The sequence below is a fragment of the Oryza brachyantha genome, chromosome 1 (assembly GCF_000231095.2).
Source record: "Oryza brachyantha chromosome 1, ObraRS2, whole genome shotgun sequence".
Lineage (NCBI taxonomy): Eukaryota > Viridiplantae > Streptophyta > Magnoliopsida > Poales > Poaceae > Oryza > Oryza brachyantha.
In genome coordinates this window covers 24,910,496-24,925,744 of record NC_023163.2, presented here as the reverse complement: position 1 = coordinate 24,925,744, position 15,249 = coordinate 24,910,496, and the positions used below count along the sequence as shown (strand labels likewise).

Genomic DNA, 15,249 nt, shown 5'->3' with positions numbered 1-15,249 from the left:
TTGTCAACATTTGCCAAAATCTGGGAAAACTTTGGTATTGTCAAACTTTTGATAAATGATGTATGATTAGAACCAAGGGGGTCATCTTTTCTTTTTTTTTAGAAAAAAACCAACCGGTATATTTACGAACATAAAATAATTTGATAATAAAACTTTTACATACGTGATTATAAAAGCCAATGCTGAAAAATAAACTACAATAAAAGAATCCTAAAATTAAATATTAAAAAATTTAAATTTTAGCTTATAAAAAAATATTAGGAAGACCAGAGGTATTGGAAGGACTAGACTCCTTGATTTGTGCATACCGTGAAGTGGTTGACAATAGGTATTAGAAGGATAAGACATTGATTCGTGAACCAAGATAATCAGGAAGGTAGAAATGATGATAAAATACACTGGTTTCTAAGAAAAAGACATGCCTTACTACTAGCCGTGTCCCTTTCTCCTTCGTCTTTGCCGTCTATGCCGGTGACTTGTCTCTTATCAATCTCCAGTAAATTTTTGGGGCTTGCCTAGTTGCCTTTATAGATCATCTAGGACTTCTCTTTCAGGTTGTTTATGGAATCAAATTTGATTAGACTCTTTTGCCTTTTCTATTTTCTTCTTCATCATTTATGTCTAATGTATTTATGGTGTCTTCAATGAATATACCATAACGGTTGTCAACATCAATAAGTCACTCAATTTGTATATAGATGCTCATTAGGGTTTACATAAAACCATAAACAAGTCTAGATTTTGACCTGAACTGGATCGGAACTACACGCCACTTGTTTTTCTTTAAGTCCAAAAAAAAAAATTCCATCTTTGTTGGTTTATCAAGGTATTTTCTTTTAGAAAAGTAAGGACATATAACTCATGAGTATTTTTTATCTGCTATCGAAATTAAGAACCCTGGTGCTTGTTTACATGATTGCCAAATATATCAGGTTTAGGTTCTGTACATCACTGCTTCTAATATTAATACTGCAGATCATATATCAAAGTTAGTTAGCATTGTGGCCGTGCTTGTTTTTCAAACTGTGAACCGTTTTTTCCAAAAAAAAATAAACAGTTTTTTTCTGGATAAAGTTGAATGGCTAGAAATGACATCTGCTTAAATTTTAGTGGTGTCTCTCAAATATCGTCAAGATTACCGTGTACGAGCATTACTCTTACCAAATTGCTCATATGAGAAACCCAGCAACGCGCGGCGCCGTCGGCGAGTTGGCGGAGCTGGTCCTGCCATGGCTGCCGACAGAGGACCTCGCAGCCGCGGCTTCCGCCTGCCGCGCCCTGCGTGCCGCCGCTTCCGCGGTCACAGCCGGCCGCGCCGCCGACGCGGCACACGGACTGGAGCCTCTCCCCATCCCCTTCGACAACCTCGTCGACTGCAAGCCCTACGCCTACTTCCTCTACACCCCCTTCTCCCTCACCCCGTCCGCCGCCTCACCCCGCGCCCAACCGTGGGGCCGCACGTGGGAACGTCCGCTAGGCCCGACATGGCCTCCCTCCGACCTAGGCGGCTTCCCGTCGGCCGGGTGCGCGTGTCCACAGGGGGCGTGCGGCGGCGCTCGGTGCCCGTGCGCTGACCCGGAGGCCCAGACGGTCGGCTCGGAGGCGGAGGTTGGGATGGGGATGGGGAGCCTCAGGGAGTGCGGCGAGGGGTGCCCGTGCGGGCCGTCGTGCGGGAACCGGCGGACCCAGCGCGGCATCACGGTGCGGCTGCGCGTCATGCGCCACCGGAAGAAGGGTTGGGGACTGCACGCCGCCGAGGTTCTTCGCCACGGGCGGTTCGTTTGCGAGTATGCTGGTAATGAACTCTTGTCTCTTTAACTCCATCTGAGTTTCATGACCACAATGATATGTGAAATTCATCGAAATTTAGTGCTAGGTTGTTAAATTTCCGTTGTTATTGCACCTGGATGACGAAAACGAATGCTTATTTTCTAATTTGTTTTATGTAGTGGTTGTGATTCCGCGGTTGCAGATTGAGTTCATCATTCGATATGTATTAGAAATGACCCTACAGGAAAACAAGGAATTGTCTGGGAGATGGCTACATTCCTATGCGGCTTTACTCTCGTCATGGCACAGTACTGCTATAAGCCTCTTTACTTGTGTTTTAGCTGGTCATGTTTTTGTGTTGGTTTCCATTAGATCATTTAACTGATTAAGAAAATGACACGACTTAATAATTACTACTCTCTTCCGTCTCATATCATAAGTCACTTTGAGTTTGTTCTAAGTAAAACCTTTCAAGTTTGACAATGTTTATAGAAAAAAATGTGCTAACATCGACAACACCAAATTAGTTTTCACCATTGACTATATTTGTTTAGCATATTTATTTTGTGTCGAAAATGTTGCTACATTTCCCTATCAACTTGGTCAAACTTGAAGAGTATTGACCTATGACAAACCTAAAGTGACCTATAATATGAATCCGAGGGGGTAGTTGCATAGAGTGCAGGCTCTTTTTTCTCATATGGGTATAAGCGCATATTCCACTACTTTTGACAACTAACGTACTTTTAACATCCCATTTTAGCCCTATGCCCCTATTGCTTAGAGGGAAAGCTCTTGTTAATATACCTGGGAATTCATGTCAAGAGCATTTGCAGTCAGGCATAATAGATCTTAAAGAAACATGCATTTTGGGTGTAAGATGTGGTTGGAAATAGGTATCGGTAGACAGAATTAGTGTTATATATTTAGACTAAGAAATATCAATCTCTGGTTTATCGGGACACATTAGTTCAGGTACGCACCAGCAAAGTCCTAATTTACAAGAAGCCCACGAGGATTTTGGAACTCTTTTGTCATTATGTGTTCCTTGTTGTTGGGAAAGTTATAGCCAGAAATCAACCACCCTGGGTCACTGAAGATTCATGTGACCGCTCATCAATCATCATCTTTACCACCTTGCTAGATTCTAAATAGCGGGTGCCATTGGCTTTTTCATGCTTTCCATCAGTATTTATTAGGTTGTATTAGGATTAAAGTGTCATGTGCTTTACTAGCTTTTGAATTCATGTTGGGTAGGGAAAATCTGCGCTAGAAGTTGTTTTGTTGTTTTGGTTGTAGTGTTGTACTTATGTTTGGCCGTTGTAGGCCTATAACAGGAGCATGGTGACTATATATTTGGTCATCATTACATTCTGAATAGCCAGCGTATCATTTCATAGTTGAGTATTTGACTTTGTTGGCAATCAATAGCCAAGTAATTGTAACTTACTTTGATTACCCTGCCTATGTCTGGTTATAGGTGAGCTTTTGACAACAGAAGAAGCAAGGAAGCGGCAGAGGCTATATGATGAGCTTGCCTCTGTCGGTAAGCTTTCTCCTGCACTCATTGTCATACGGGAACATCTTCCTTCTGGGAAAGCATGCCTAAGAGTTAACATTGATGCAACAAAAGTGGGAAATGCGGCTCGTTTTATCAATCATTCATGTGATGGAGGGAACTTGCATCCCGTCTTAGTTAGGAGCTCAGGTTCATTGCTCCCAAGGCTCTGCTTTTTTGCTGCCAGAGATATCAACGAAGGAGAAGAGCTCACCTTCAGTTATGGTGATGCTAGAGTTAGGCCTAAGGGCTTGCCGTGCTTCTGCGGAAGTTTGTGTTGTTCTGGTGTACTTCCTTCGGAAGAAACATGAGCGAATGTTCGTCATCTGTAATCCTTGATGTTTTACTGCCTTTACAAGAATATTGGCGTCAGTAGTTCTACCGGCACCTGATGAGGGATGACTGGTGCGGACCGTGCGGTGGTGCCTCGCTTCAAAAATTCAGCATGCTGCCTCGGCCGTTTCATGTCCGGTCTCTGTACCTTATATCTGACACTTGTGAGAGAAAAATGTCTTGGCTCATAGCACAATGTGTACGGCAAGCTAGCAAAGCTAGACAATTCTTTGGTATCCGTTCTTAAATCCTAATGCAATTCTTGCCGGCAGTTGGAAATGCATTTCGTGCTTCGGCTCACGGATCCTTTGACAAAGAAGGCTCCTATAGAGTGTGGTGAGTTCAACAAGAAACAACCTTGTGTAGTCGCAATCCTTAGTTAGCCAAACCGGACTTCCGTTTCCGCTTTTTCCTAGTGTGAGTTTCTTCTGTGCAACCTATGGTTGCTCACCACTTCGGTAAAAGGAGCTGCAGGTGTAATGCAAGAACCTTAAGACTCCCTGTGATCTACATGGTTATCTGACTTCCGACTCGGGCGTGTGTGTTAACTTCTGCTTTATTTTGCTTTGTACGATGTTCCATTCGAGCTAGCACACGACTGAAGAATAAAAAAAAAATGATGGTTGGTGCCTGAGCTTAAAGCTTTCCCGTACATGGCAGCTGCAGCTCCCCTTTGCCAATGGCATAAACGACTCCCGAGCTAACACCCCTCCCTCTCTTCCCTCTTCCCGTGAGATCCGCACGCCCAGCACCCCACCCCAGCATGAGCAGCGCCCTCCGCGCGACATGGCCCTCATAAATCTTGCGTGCCTAGCTAACAGGCCAATGCCCTCGCCACGCTCTGTGGCCGCGAGCGGCGTGGGCGCCACGCGCGGCCCCCCACTTTTAAAAACCTCTCGATCTCGCCAACCCGCCTTTGCTCACCCTCGCGCGGGCGCGGGCTCGGGGGCGCGCACACGCACACATGCATGCAGCGCAGCCACCCGCACCCGCACCGGGCAGCAAGCGCCGGGGCGCGGCCGTGGGGCGGCCAGCCAGCGGCGCGGGCCTGCAAGCGGAGGAAGAAGCGTCCTCGGCGGGGCCCGGGGCGCCGTGCGGGGCGTGCAAGTTCCTGCGCCGCCGGTGCGTCCCCGGGTGCGTGTTCGCGCCGCACTTCGGCGGGGGCGGTGGCGGCACCGGGGTCGGAGTCGGAGTAGGGGTAGGGGTAGGGCGAGGGAGGGAGCGCGGCGCGGCGGAGTTCGCCGCCGTGCACAGGGTTTTCGGCGCCAGCAACGTGGCGAAGCTGCTGTCACGGGTGCCCGCCTCGCTGCGCCGCGACGCGGCGCGCACGGTCTGCTACGAGGCCCAGGCGCGCATCGCCGACCCGGTCTACGGCAGCGTCGGCACCATCCTCGCGCTCCAGCACCAGGTGGTCATCACACCTCCTCCTCCCCCCCCCCCCCCCCCCCCCCCCCCGCGCCCCGCGCGCGCACGGTCTGTTTGAAACTGGGACAGCAACTACACACAGAATTCACAGCCTGATCCTCTGCTTGCCATAAAACAAGAACAAATTCCAGCCACAAATCGATGCAACATCTATATGTATCCATACCAAACAATCCAGAAATGCTAATTACCGTGACAAATTCTGTTCTTCTGATCGGAACTACTTGTCTACGTACATGTACACGCAACGGCAGGTATCTCTCCTCCAAGGCCAGCTCTCCGTCCTGGAGTCTCAGCTCTTCAACCTGCGGCTGGCCTTCGCCGCGAGCGCGCACCCCGACACGCCGCAGCACTTCGTCGTGCTGCAGCCGGCGTGCTCCGCTGCATATACGCCGAACCAGGTGGTGGTGAACTACGACGAACTTCCGCAGGCGGTGGATTTCATGGACGCGGAGCCCGCCGCGCTGAGGGGCATAGAACCTCTCCAGCTCTCGCAGCCACTGCAGCGGGAGGAAGACGAAAGCCACCAAGACATGAATCTCTTCTCGGACAGTGTAGGACAACGGCAACTGTAAAATTACGTGTGCAAGTGCAATTGCATGATCAGGTCTCTATGACTAATATATGCACTGTTTAAGTTCAACCTTCTTGTGCGATTTGAAAATTTCACAGGATCATCAATCATGAATAAGTGTATTCTAACCTGATCAATCCCTCCATGTAAAATTATGAAACCACCGGGGAAGATGCAAAGTACTGACCAATTCTCGATGTGGGATGGCTTCAGAACGACCAGATTTGTGATTCGGGCCGAAATTTTGGGCTCATGAATGGGCCCAGCTCCTCACCCTATTCTTTTCCATTCGAGCATGTGCAATACAGCCGTAGGAAAATGCACCGTCGATCCTTACAGTTAGACAGAGGTATCATTCTAGCTACATAAGACATGACCTGAAGAGATGAGGGAGAAAAAACAGACTTATTTAGTGAAATAGCATGATGGGTCATTGTGCCTTCGGGCCGAGCCGACACGACCCAAGTTTTATTGGACCGTGACTAGGCCATTGTTGCAGTTTGTGAGCGGGCACGGCCTGGCCTAGCATGTAGGTTGAGCCATGCCAAGCTGAATGACCCATTTGGCCATCTATATCTGAGACAGAATGTGCTTTTACGGGATGTCCAACCGTTGCCCGATGGACACCTATGCTATGGCCACAAGCTTCAAGGCAATGGTGGCCCTAGACGTCAATATGGTGACTATCGAAACAAGAGAGGAAGAGAAGGAGAGGGACTGACTTTCAATGAGAAACTTCTATAGCCATTGGATTGGGATGGAAGTTTGAGATTTGATCTATTGCTAGGGTTTATGCAGTCGAAACCGGTTAGAGGCCAAACAATTAAAATAAGCCGGTTGTTTTAATTACAAAAAAACTAAATCACACTTTTAACAAAAATTATTCATATTTCATTTTTTTTGTCATTCTATCAACGGTTTTTGAAAAATCTAAAGACATTGCTCATAAAGGTTTCAGATCTAGTATTGTGTTTGTGAACGTTGCCGATAATATCTCGTTGGTTGGGGTGGGGGCCTTAGAGTATGTCCAACAATATTTTCAAATTTTGCTCTCTATTTTTACATTTGGATAGCTACCCAAAAAGATTCATCTCCATATTTTTCATCTAAGCCCATGTACTCATACTCTCTGTTCTAATAGTAGGGCTCACTTCAACGTCGAGAAGGGGGCAATGGGATGGCGGCACTCCTTGGCTCGGTGGTGAGGAGGCAAGTACCGAGCTTGAGATTAGGGATGGAACATCAGGAAGAGCTAAGCTTGAGCTTGAGATCGAGTGGCCATGGTTGGTCCCATCAACCTCAACTCTGACGGGCTCATTGCACCACGCTTTCAAGTGGCCATCAATGCCTAGCTCCTCCAGCACTGTTGTTCATGAATCTTTCACTTGCCGAGTCTTAGCCTTGATAGTTTCTATCTCCATAGAGTGTCAGCCTCTACACCCCCTCCAACCTTGACTTTATTATCCACAACACTGTCAGTGACCTTCTTCGTCCACGACCCGTCCATCCACTCGCTACCTTTGACAGGTAGACTCAATGCGAGGGAGCACAAGCGAGACAATGACGGATGATGGCACTATAGCTAGGGAGACGAGAATGATGAAAGTGTTGGGTCAAAACAAGAGCAAGCCTAAGACCCAGTAGCCAAATACTGGAAAGCGAGAAGAGGCATTTGACCAACCGGATGCTTTGGCAATTAGATTGATAATTTTGTTGATGATCTTCTTATCCTTAATTATTAAAATTTGGTTTAAAGAGTAAAATTGAGATATACTTCATTTGTCCTAAAAGGAAATTATTTATATTGACCACCATTCGTTCCAAAATAAAGCTACTTTCTCCGACTACCTAACCATCTCAACCAATCATAACATTTCTCCAATCATTTCTTATTGTCTTCTTAAACACATGTCCAACTTTAGAAATGATATGTGCATTCTCTTTTTAACCAACCATAACATTTTTTCTAATTATTCTCACAAACTACCTCCGTCAAAAAATATAAGCATTTCTAGGTTGTTTAACAATAATTGAAGTTGAGAAGAAAATACTACAATGTCCCTTAATAAATAAAAAATAGGTTTGTGTGGTAGGGTATGTAAGCGTAAAATATGAAGAATTTTGATTGGAAAGTGATTAATGAGACAAGTATTATTATGAATAGTATTAGAAATGTTTATATTATGCTACGAGATTTAAATAACAGAAATAATTATATTTAGGGACAAAGACAATAGAGATTAAGGTTGAGAAAAGAAAAGTACCGCTTAATAAATGAAGAATAAATGGAGGTGTGATAGTAGATGAGGACAACGTGAGAAAATTTTCAAATACAAATTAAATGATATGACATTGAAATAATTTCAATATAAGATTCAACTATCATACACGCTTATATTTCAACACCGATAGAGTAAAGTATTTCGCCTCTGTAAATTAGATGCAGGGGCCGCAGATGTTTAGCATGCTATACGAAAGGCGGTAGGCGTGAAGGGGAGCGAGACTAGACGAAGTAGCCACGCAGCGTGCGAAACAGAAAAACACCCCATCAAATTCCTACGGGAAGAGAGAGCTCCAGCGTCTCGGAGAGTGAAGGGAGGAGAAGAGAGGAAGGGCCGATTTTGATCGCCGTGAGGATGTACAAGTCGCGGCTGCAGGAGCTGTGCATGCAGCGGCGGTGGGCCCCGCCGGAGTACACCCACCGGCGCGCGGGCCCCGACCACGCCCCGCTCTTCGGCGCCACCGTCGCCGTCAACGGCGCGGAGTTCAGCACCGGGGACGCCGCCGCAAGGTCGGCCAAGGAGGCGCACAACATCGCCGCCAAGGCCGCCTTTGACCACCTCTCCTCCCTGCCGATGCCGCCGCCGCCGCCGTCGCTTCAGGCCTCCGGTGAGTGGCAATTTCCGTGCCATCGAGTACCAAAAAAATATTTCGTTCCTTGGATTCTTCTGTGGAATCCTTCGTTCCTATACGAATCGATCCTCGGGTGGTAGGAAAATACGATTTGGGCAATGTGGTTGCTTTTAGTTTGAGTTAATCACTTAATTGCAAACTCTTTACCTTCGATCCTGGGTTTTCTGTGTGAAATGGCAAACCCATAGTTAGTTTCCTGGCGATTGCAGCGTTTACATGTGAATAGGTGAATTCATCACAGATTTACAGCTAATATTACAGCGTACGGAAGCTCAATTGCTTATCAGGCTTGAAAAAAAGCAGGAGCACTAGTACAAAGCGTTCATATCGGTAGATGTACTCACAGGCACACACCATTCTTTGATTTGGCATTGAAGGAGAGTTACTCTACTCCACTTAATGTCGAACTGATGTCTGACATATTCAGTTTTTATAGCTAGTCGATTCCTGAAGGTAGCAAAAGTTTGGTGAGGGCATAAAGAAAGGATTGTCTTTTTTTGCTGGATCATTTTTTTAAGCTCCTGAGCATATTTGTTGATTCTAACTAGTATTACTAAACTAGGAAGGAAACCCGAGCATGCTTTGAACTCATCTACACTAAAGAACTGAAATATCTACTGCTTATTTGTGTATATAATAGGTGCAGTTTTTTTTGTCCGTTGCTCTTGTTTTCATGTTTTGAACTTGTAGTATAGATTTTATCCCACTAGTTATTGTATATTTGAATACTTTTAAATAGCACTTCTAAAATTCCCCCAAAACAGTATATATTTGAAACAACTTCCAATTTTAGCATGCCTAATTAGCTGCATTCTCTAGCTTATTTGTTCAACGCTGTGCTGTGAAAAGGATTTGAGCCATGACAGCAATGTATAAATTCTTTGATTCCTTCTAGAATTGTTAGGGTATTGTTATGTCCTAAGCTAATCCTTTATAATTTTTTTTGTTACACATGTTTTTTTTGTGAAATGATATATCATGTTTGGGACATGGGAGTTTTGATGCACTGTTTTCTTATAACGTATAAGATGTCTTTCATTTACTACTATTGTAATATAAGACAACACTTAAATTAGATGTAAAAATAATAAACAATAGAAAGAAACTAGATCTATTATTGGATAACACTTCAATTTAGCTAATGTGATGTGCCGTGAGGAATTTCAAATTTTAATTAGCCAATAGTCCTCATCCTTCTCGTGCATCCATACTAGACTGTACAATAACAGATCAAGAATACAATTTTATGCACAGTTAATTGTCTATAATTTGCATTATTCTTGATCGATAGAACATTACACTACGTTATTTCTTGTGTCTTGTCGCACATTACTGAAATGTTTCTGGTATTACAAATGTATGAACAAGTATGCACATCAATATATTGTAGCACAAATCATCATTTCTAAAAGACATGCATGTGTGCCTATAACCAATTCTAAACTATTATAGTAGCATCGCATGGTAAGATGTACATGCAGTAATCATGAGTGTGTTGTATCCTGGTGATTATGTGTTGATATTGCTAAAACTATTTTGAACGTATAGTTTCTATTGTTCTGAAAAAAAATCGGCAGATTTAGGAGGGAGGCCTTGGTGCTTATGGGCCGTGTGGAATGTGGATTGGGCACTGGGGCGTGATGTGTGTGGGGGGAAGGAGGTGCAGGGCCTGTATGTGGGCTGTCATGGCCTCAAAGGTTCAGTGACCCTTGTGGTTTGCATTAGTATCCTCTGACCCTTTTAGTCTAAGCTATGATCGACACTCCACAATATCAAGGGTTAGATGTTTGTCTTTCTGTGAAATTTTATAGTGTATTTATCTTTCTTTTTCTTAGCAATTCCAATGAATGTTTGAACTACTTTAGTATATAATAGGTAGCATTTGTAGTTGCGGGGTCTTTGAGCACCATGCACTTTCATGGTGTAAGAAAACCATTCCTTTTATCTTTTTATTTGCTATAGTTCTCATGTTCAATACCTTTTCCTATTGTAGAAAACCAAACTTCTTACAAAAGTCAGCTGCAAACTTATGCTCAGAAGAAGACCAAAGCATTGCCTTCATACCAAACAATTCGGGAAGGTCCAGTTCATGCATCTCGGTTCAAGTCAGTAGTGACTGTAGATGGCAAAGCATTTGAAAGTCCAGAATACTATCACACAATTAAGGATGCTGAATCTGCTGCTGCAAAACTTGCTCTGATGTCCTTACCTCAAGAAGTAAGCTCAACGGAGCAAGTGCAGGTTGGTCTATTTTGATTATGGACTATTTACTAATCCAATCATCTACATCTCTGTATTATTAGCAGACTTTGGGGTTCATGTTTCACCTATTTAAAGGGTAGTTAGAGAATACCAGGAGCAATGCAAAAAGTAAACCAAAACCATTAACTTGTTCTGGTTTATATTGAAAAAGTGAGATTTGGTCTACCCGATTATCTTAATTACAATGTAAACATAGGGGAAAGCATTTTTAAAAGTGAAAGATTGACTTCTTGAGTGGTTTATACACAAACAAATGGTATGTTTTAGTATGTAACAAAACAGTACTCAATGAATTTGTATACTAATTTGATTCACTTTTATAATTTATAGGTCCAGCCATTATCATACAAGAATCTTCTACAAGAAGTTGCTCAGAAACATGGCATTTCCTTGCCTGCCTACAACACAGCTTCAGATGGATCAATGCAGGTACCTATCTTCAAATCGACTGTGGTATTTCAAGGTGAAAGTTTTGAGGGAGAACCAGGAAATACTAAGAAGCAAGCAGAGATGAATGCTGCTAAGGTTGCTTTTCAACATTTTGAAAACAGTAAGTCATTTAAGCTACTGAAATAATGATATTCAGATAAGGAGCAAACTTTCCCAGTACGTTTAGGATTGTAGTTTTCTTTACTAGTTTGATATTTCCATTTTTAAAATTTGCTTAAATGAAATTCGACTCTGCCAATTATTATTTCAATATTTTGAAAATCTGACCACTGTACTAGTTAGTATTCTAGTATGTGTTGGGTACCTGGCAGATCTAATACATCAGCTATCATATCAGACTTTACCTTCAAGATCATCTATACTTGGAATCGTCTGGTAACAATAATTTTTTTGTGTCTTCTAGGAAGGAAAAATTTTCTTTCTTCCACTGTTCTAGCAGGGCCACATTTGGAACAAGGAACAGTGAACTTATCTGCTGGACAACAGGTCAAGATTGCACAACCTGCCTTTTCAGTTCCCCAAGCATCAGCAGCAACAAGGCACAGTGAGAGTGGTGCTAGTGAGCTTTCTTGCTACCTTCTTTCCCCACTTTGTAGAGACTATACGAATTTATCTTTATCTCCAATACACTTCTAGTCATGTTATACCTGCACTTGGAAAAATGGGAACAGAGAACCTTAGCCTAGTATGGGTCTTCTTCTGAATCCAGTTTTAAGAATGTGATATTTCAATACAAGTATTCAACATGTGTTACATACTTAGTAAATTACGAATACTCTTTGTCTAGGAGGTACTACTATACTTTATTTGGTTTTAGAATTAAATTGTGTATGCATCTCATATTCTTTATTGTGCCATTTGGATGAGCTGCTTTCTCCTGCTTTATTCCTGGATGACTTTCTCCAGTCATCATGCATTTCTGCTGCAAGGGGTCATGATATTAGTTAATAAGTACTGCATGCCTCAAAACACAGTTGTAAATCATTTAACTTATGCATTTGGCAGGCTGTGAATCTGTGACCGTGTATTCTTCAGTTTGCGCATATGAAACTCTTGGAACATTGTGGTTATGCCTTATCTTTTTCTGTATGGTTACTTTGCAGTGAGTCATGATCATCACTCCCCTGGATCCACTAATCCCCTTCCTATATCAGATTCTACAAAATGTCCTGATGAACATATCCAACCTTGTGAGTTGAAAGAGGAAAAACCAGCCTTTCCAGAGCCAAGCACAGTGGCTGAAGTAATGGACTCGTCTCCAGAGCTCACACAGTTGGAAGATGGCCACTCGGCCCCCTTCACCCCAATCAGGACTGCCAGTTCTACCGGATGCGGCTGCTCCTTGTTAACTAACCGAGTCCAGGTCTACCCACGCCGTCCTGACCTGGTATTACCGGAGGGTGCGACCGTTCTTCCCTTCAGTGATGATGTTTGGGTGGCAGTCAGCCTACCTACCCTTAACCATTAAGGTATTCTGAACTCCACAATTTGTCTCTACTTTCAGCTTGTTCCCTACTGTTATCTGCCCCGCTAATGAAGTTCTCTTCCCAAATGCAGGCAGTAAAACTACCTCTTGGGGACATTTCAGTAGACAAGAACTGGAGCCGGTGCTTTTGTGACGTTCTACCTACTGCCAAAGTTTAAATTTACCCTAACTGTAGTGCCAGCAAGCAAATGGTGCATGTCCATGCTGCAAGCTGAAGTTATTGTTTCGATGTTTTGGATGGATGAACTCTTTTATCGTATCTAGCTAATTAGTTGCTCAGCTATCTCAGCAGCAACCATAATTGAACTTCTTGAATCCTTGACCGTAATATAAGTTAGAAAACTTAACGTTGGACTTATCAATTATATTCAACCAGCCTGTAATTTTTCGCGCTTTTTTTGCTCCTCTGAGTTGCCTGTATGGCTCTCAGACTTCCCAGGCATGCCAAAGGTCATTATCTTCATGTTCTCTATTCTGCATATATGGCCAGCCTCCAGTTAAGAGCCAATTTCCAGGGGAAATGGCCCCAGTTTATAAATCGGTCCCGGTTTGAAGAATAATTACATGAATTTTGTTGTGTTCTAATCGCGTGTAGAATTAAGTCTTAGAGACTGGTCATGGTCACATTTAGCTATGTCACATGTTAGACGTGTTATACTTTATTAGCTAGTAAAATATATTTGGTTATTTACTGCACTTCTCTAACTTGGTACACATGTTACATACTTTTTTTTATCAAAACTTAATTCTCTTTGTTTTGCCATGCCTTTGGTAAATTGGTTGCAAAATTAGCCTCCAACCAAACAGGTTCAGCATTATTGTGATCCAACTCGACAAAGAGAACAAAATATGACCAATTATTGCTTGGCTATTGTTGTGACGGCTTAAAATAAGCTCGTGACACATTGACCATCGAGTCGATGGAATACGGTTTGTCGCAGTTTTAACAAACCAACCAATAAAGCATGACCAGTGACGGATCCTAGATTCGAAAGCTGGTGGGCTGGCTACTTTTTTCTTCTTTTAGTCTTCATCGTCTTCATCTTCTTCCTCTTCCCTCTCTTCTAGTTTTCACGAGGGATTCAGCGTATAGGGGTGCTGGAGGCCCCCCGACCCATCACCCCTAGGCAAGCCGATAATATACGACGTGACAAACTACGTTGCATATATTTCTTCTGCTTTCTTCACAGCACCCTGGCGACTGGTGCGTGTGCGAACATCCTCTCTGAGGGCGAGCAACCTTGCCCCCGCCTTCCCGTTCATCGCAAGTCCGAAAAATCAAGTTACCTTTGTCTTACCACACTGAGCCCACCCTAGTCCATTCTCAATATAAATTTTATAGGTCTCATTATCATTAAATAATATATTATATAGAAAAAATATCTTATAGAATTTATGAAAGAAAAGAGATGTTGGGTTTTATAGGGATAAAAACTGATGTACAAGTTAACTAGACCATGAGACTGGATTGAAATATTCACCGGGAGCTATTTGTTTCATCTACCCACATTTAATTAACTTATGTTGATCACTTAGATACAACATTTCATTTCAGTGATAGGTTAGCCTATATAACCGTGAAGTAAAATTTGGTATCAAAAGAATTTGTTTTATTTATACACCCAAATATGTTTTGATAACATATACCACCATTACAAGCCACATAATAAAACATTACACGGTTGGCAAAAGCGATCACTGGTGAACGCTGCAGCCTGGTTTGGTTCCTAAACCTCTTACCTTAAACCTAGATTAAATGAAAGGTTGAAAATAGTGGTTCCTTTTTTGTAAATTTGTAAATTTCATTGGATGACTAGCTCCTTCGAGCCATCCCAACTTCTTTTCGAAAATGGTTCTACCGGATATGGGCTATGGCTCTACCCCACCCCTGCACGCACCGCCGCCGGTTTTGCTGACGTCATGCACACCCATTAGGTCAGCATTAGTGGATATTTTATGGTGGTTTTAATCTTATTAAATGACATATCATATGGATAAAAATTATGATATGGCATAAAATTTATGACGAGTGAGAGAAGTTGAGTTTCATGAGGGATAAAATTTAGTGTACATATTTACCTAGACTATAAAACTAAATTAAAACCTTCATTAAAAATAATTTGTTCCATCTCCACACATTTGATCAATTTTTATTAGTCACTTGAATACAATATTTAAGTGATATATTAGCATATAAAACCGTGAAGTAAAATTTTGTATTAAGAACTCCTATTTCATTTATCCATTCACTTATGTTTTAATGACGTGACACCGTTGAAAACGACACGATGAAATATTGCGCTGAGAATAGCCTTATCAACCCACGCACCAGTTCCATTTTCTATGTGTTTCTCCGTGGCTCGTATACGTACGCGGATACGCCTCCCGAAATCCCGCCTCCCGGCCTCCGAACACAGCAGCATTAATGGCGCCGGCCTACCCGGCCGCGCGGTGCGTAATCACACGGACACCACAGTC

The 15,249-nt window shown here is 43.0% G+C and overlaps 3 protein-coding genes across 4 annotated transcripts; all 3 read left to right on the top strand.

The window, feature by feature from the left end:
* Positions 1-1,138: 1,138 nt before the first annotated feature.
* LOC102705130 (histone-lysine N-methyltransferase SUVR3) lies at positions 1,139-4,024 on the top strand. Its single transcript, XM_040520161.1, has 2 exons — positions 1,139-1,795; positions 3,251-4,024. The coding sequence occupies exons 1-2, from the start codon at positions 1,174-1,176 to the stop codon at positions 3,637-3,639; spliced, it is 1,011 nt and encodes a 336-aa protein (XP_040376095.1). The 5' UTR covers positions 1,139-1,173; the 3' UTR covers positions 3,640-4,024.
* Positions 4,025-4,594: 570 nt separating this feature from the next.
* On the top strand, positions 4,595-5,911 carry LOC107303946 (LOB domain-containing protein 20-like). Its single transcript, XM_040520162.1, has 2 exons — positions 4,595-5,069; positions 5,341-5,911. Exons 1-2 carry the CDS (start codon positions 4,626-4,628, stop codon positions 5,659-5,661), a joined length of 765 nt encoding a protein of 254 aa, XP_040376096.1. The 5' UTR covers positions 4,595-4,625; the 3' UTR covers positions 5,662-5,911.
* A 2,263-nt stretch (positions 5,912-8,174) lies between these two features.
* On the top strand, positions 8,175-13,072 carry LOC102714136 (double-stranded RNA-binding protein 1-like). Of its 2 annotated transcripts, none has more exons than XM_015837495.2 (6): positions 8,175-8,549; positions 10,567-10,814; positions 11,166-11,385; positions 11,689-11,844; positions 12,440-12,754; positions 12,843-13,072. In XM_015837495.2, the coding sequence occupies exons 1-5, from the start codon at positions 8,297-8,299 to the stop codon at positions 12,751-12,753; spliced, it is 1,191 nt and encodes a 396-aa protein (XP_015692981.1). In that variant the 5' UTR covers positions 8,175-8,296; the 3' UTR covers position 12,754; positions 12,843-13,072. The 2 variants fall into 2 exon arrangements, with proteins under 2 accessions (XP_015692981.1, XP_015692980.1); XM_015837494.2 differs by having other exon boundaries at positions 12,389-12,754.
* Positions 13,073-15,249: the final 2,177 nt, after the last annotated feature.

Excerpts from the sequence above, each read along its gene's own strand:
- LOC102714136 (XM_015837494.2), top strand. The coding sequence starts at position 8,297 with ATGTACAAGTCGCGGCTGCAGGAGCTGTGCATGCAGCGGCGGTGGGCC. Across the intron at positions 10,815-11,165 it reads GCTCAACGGAGCAAGTGCAG|GTCCAGCCATTATCATACAA; the intron begins GTTGGTCTATTT and ends TATAATTTATAG. Across the intron at positions 11,845-12,388 it reads GCACAGTGAGAGTGGTGCTA|TGAGTCATGATCATCACTCC; the intron begins GTGAGCTTTCTT and ends GTTACTTTGCAG.
- LOC102705130 (XM_040520161.1), top strand. The coding sequence starts at position 1,174 with ATGAGAAACCCAGCAACGCGCGGCGCCGTCGGCGAGTTGGCGGAGCTG. Across the intron at positions 1,796-3,250 it reads GTTCGTTTGCGAGTATGCTG|GTGAGCTTTTGACAACAGAA; the intron begins GTAATGAACTCT and ends GTCTGGTTATAG.
- LOC107303946 (XM_040520162.1), top strand. The coding sequence starts at position 4,626 with ATGCATGCAGCGCAGCCACCCGCACCCGCACCGGGCAGCAAGCGCCGG. Across the intron at positions 5,070-5,340 it reads TCCTCGCGCTCCAGCACCAG|GTATCTCTCCTCCAAGGCCA; the intron begins GTGGTCATCACA and ends ACGCAACGGCAG.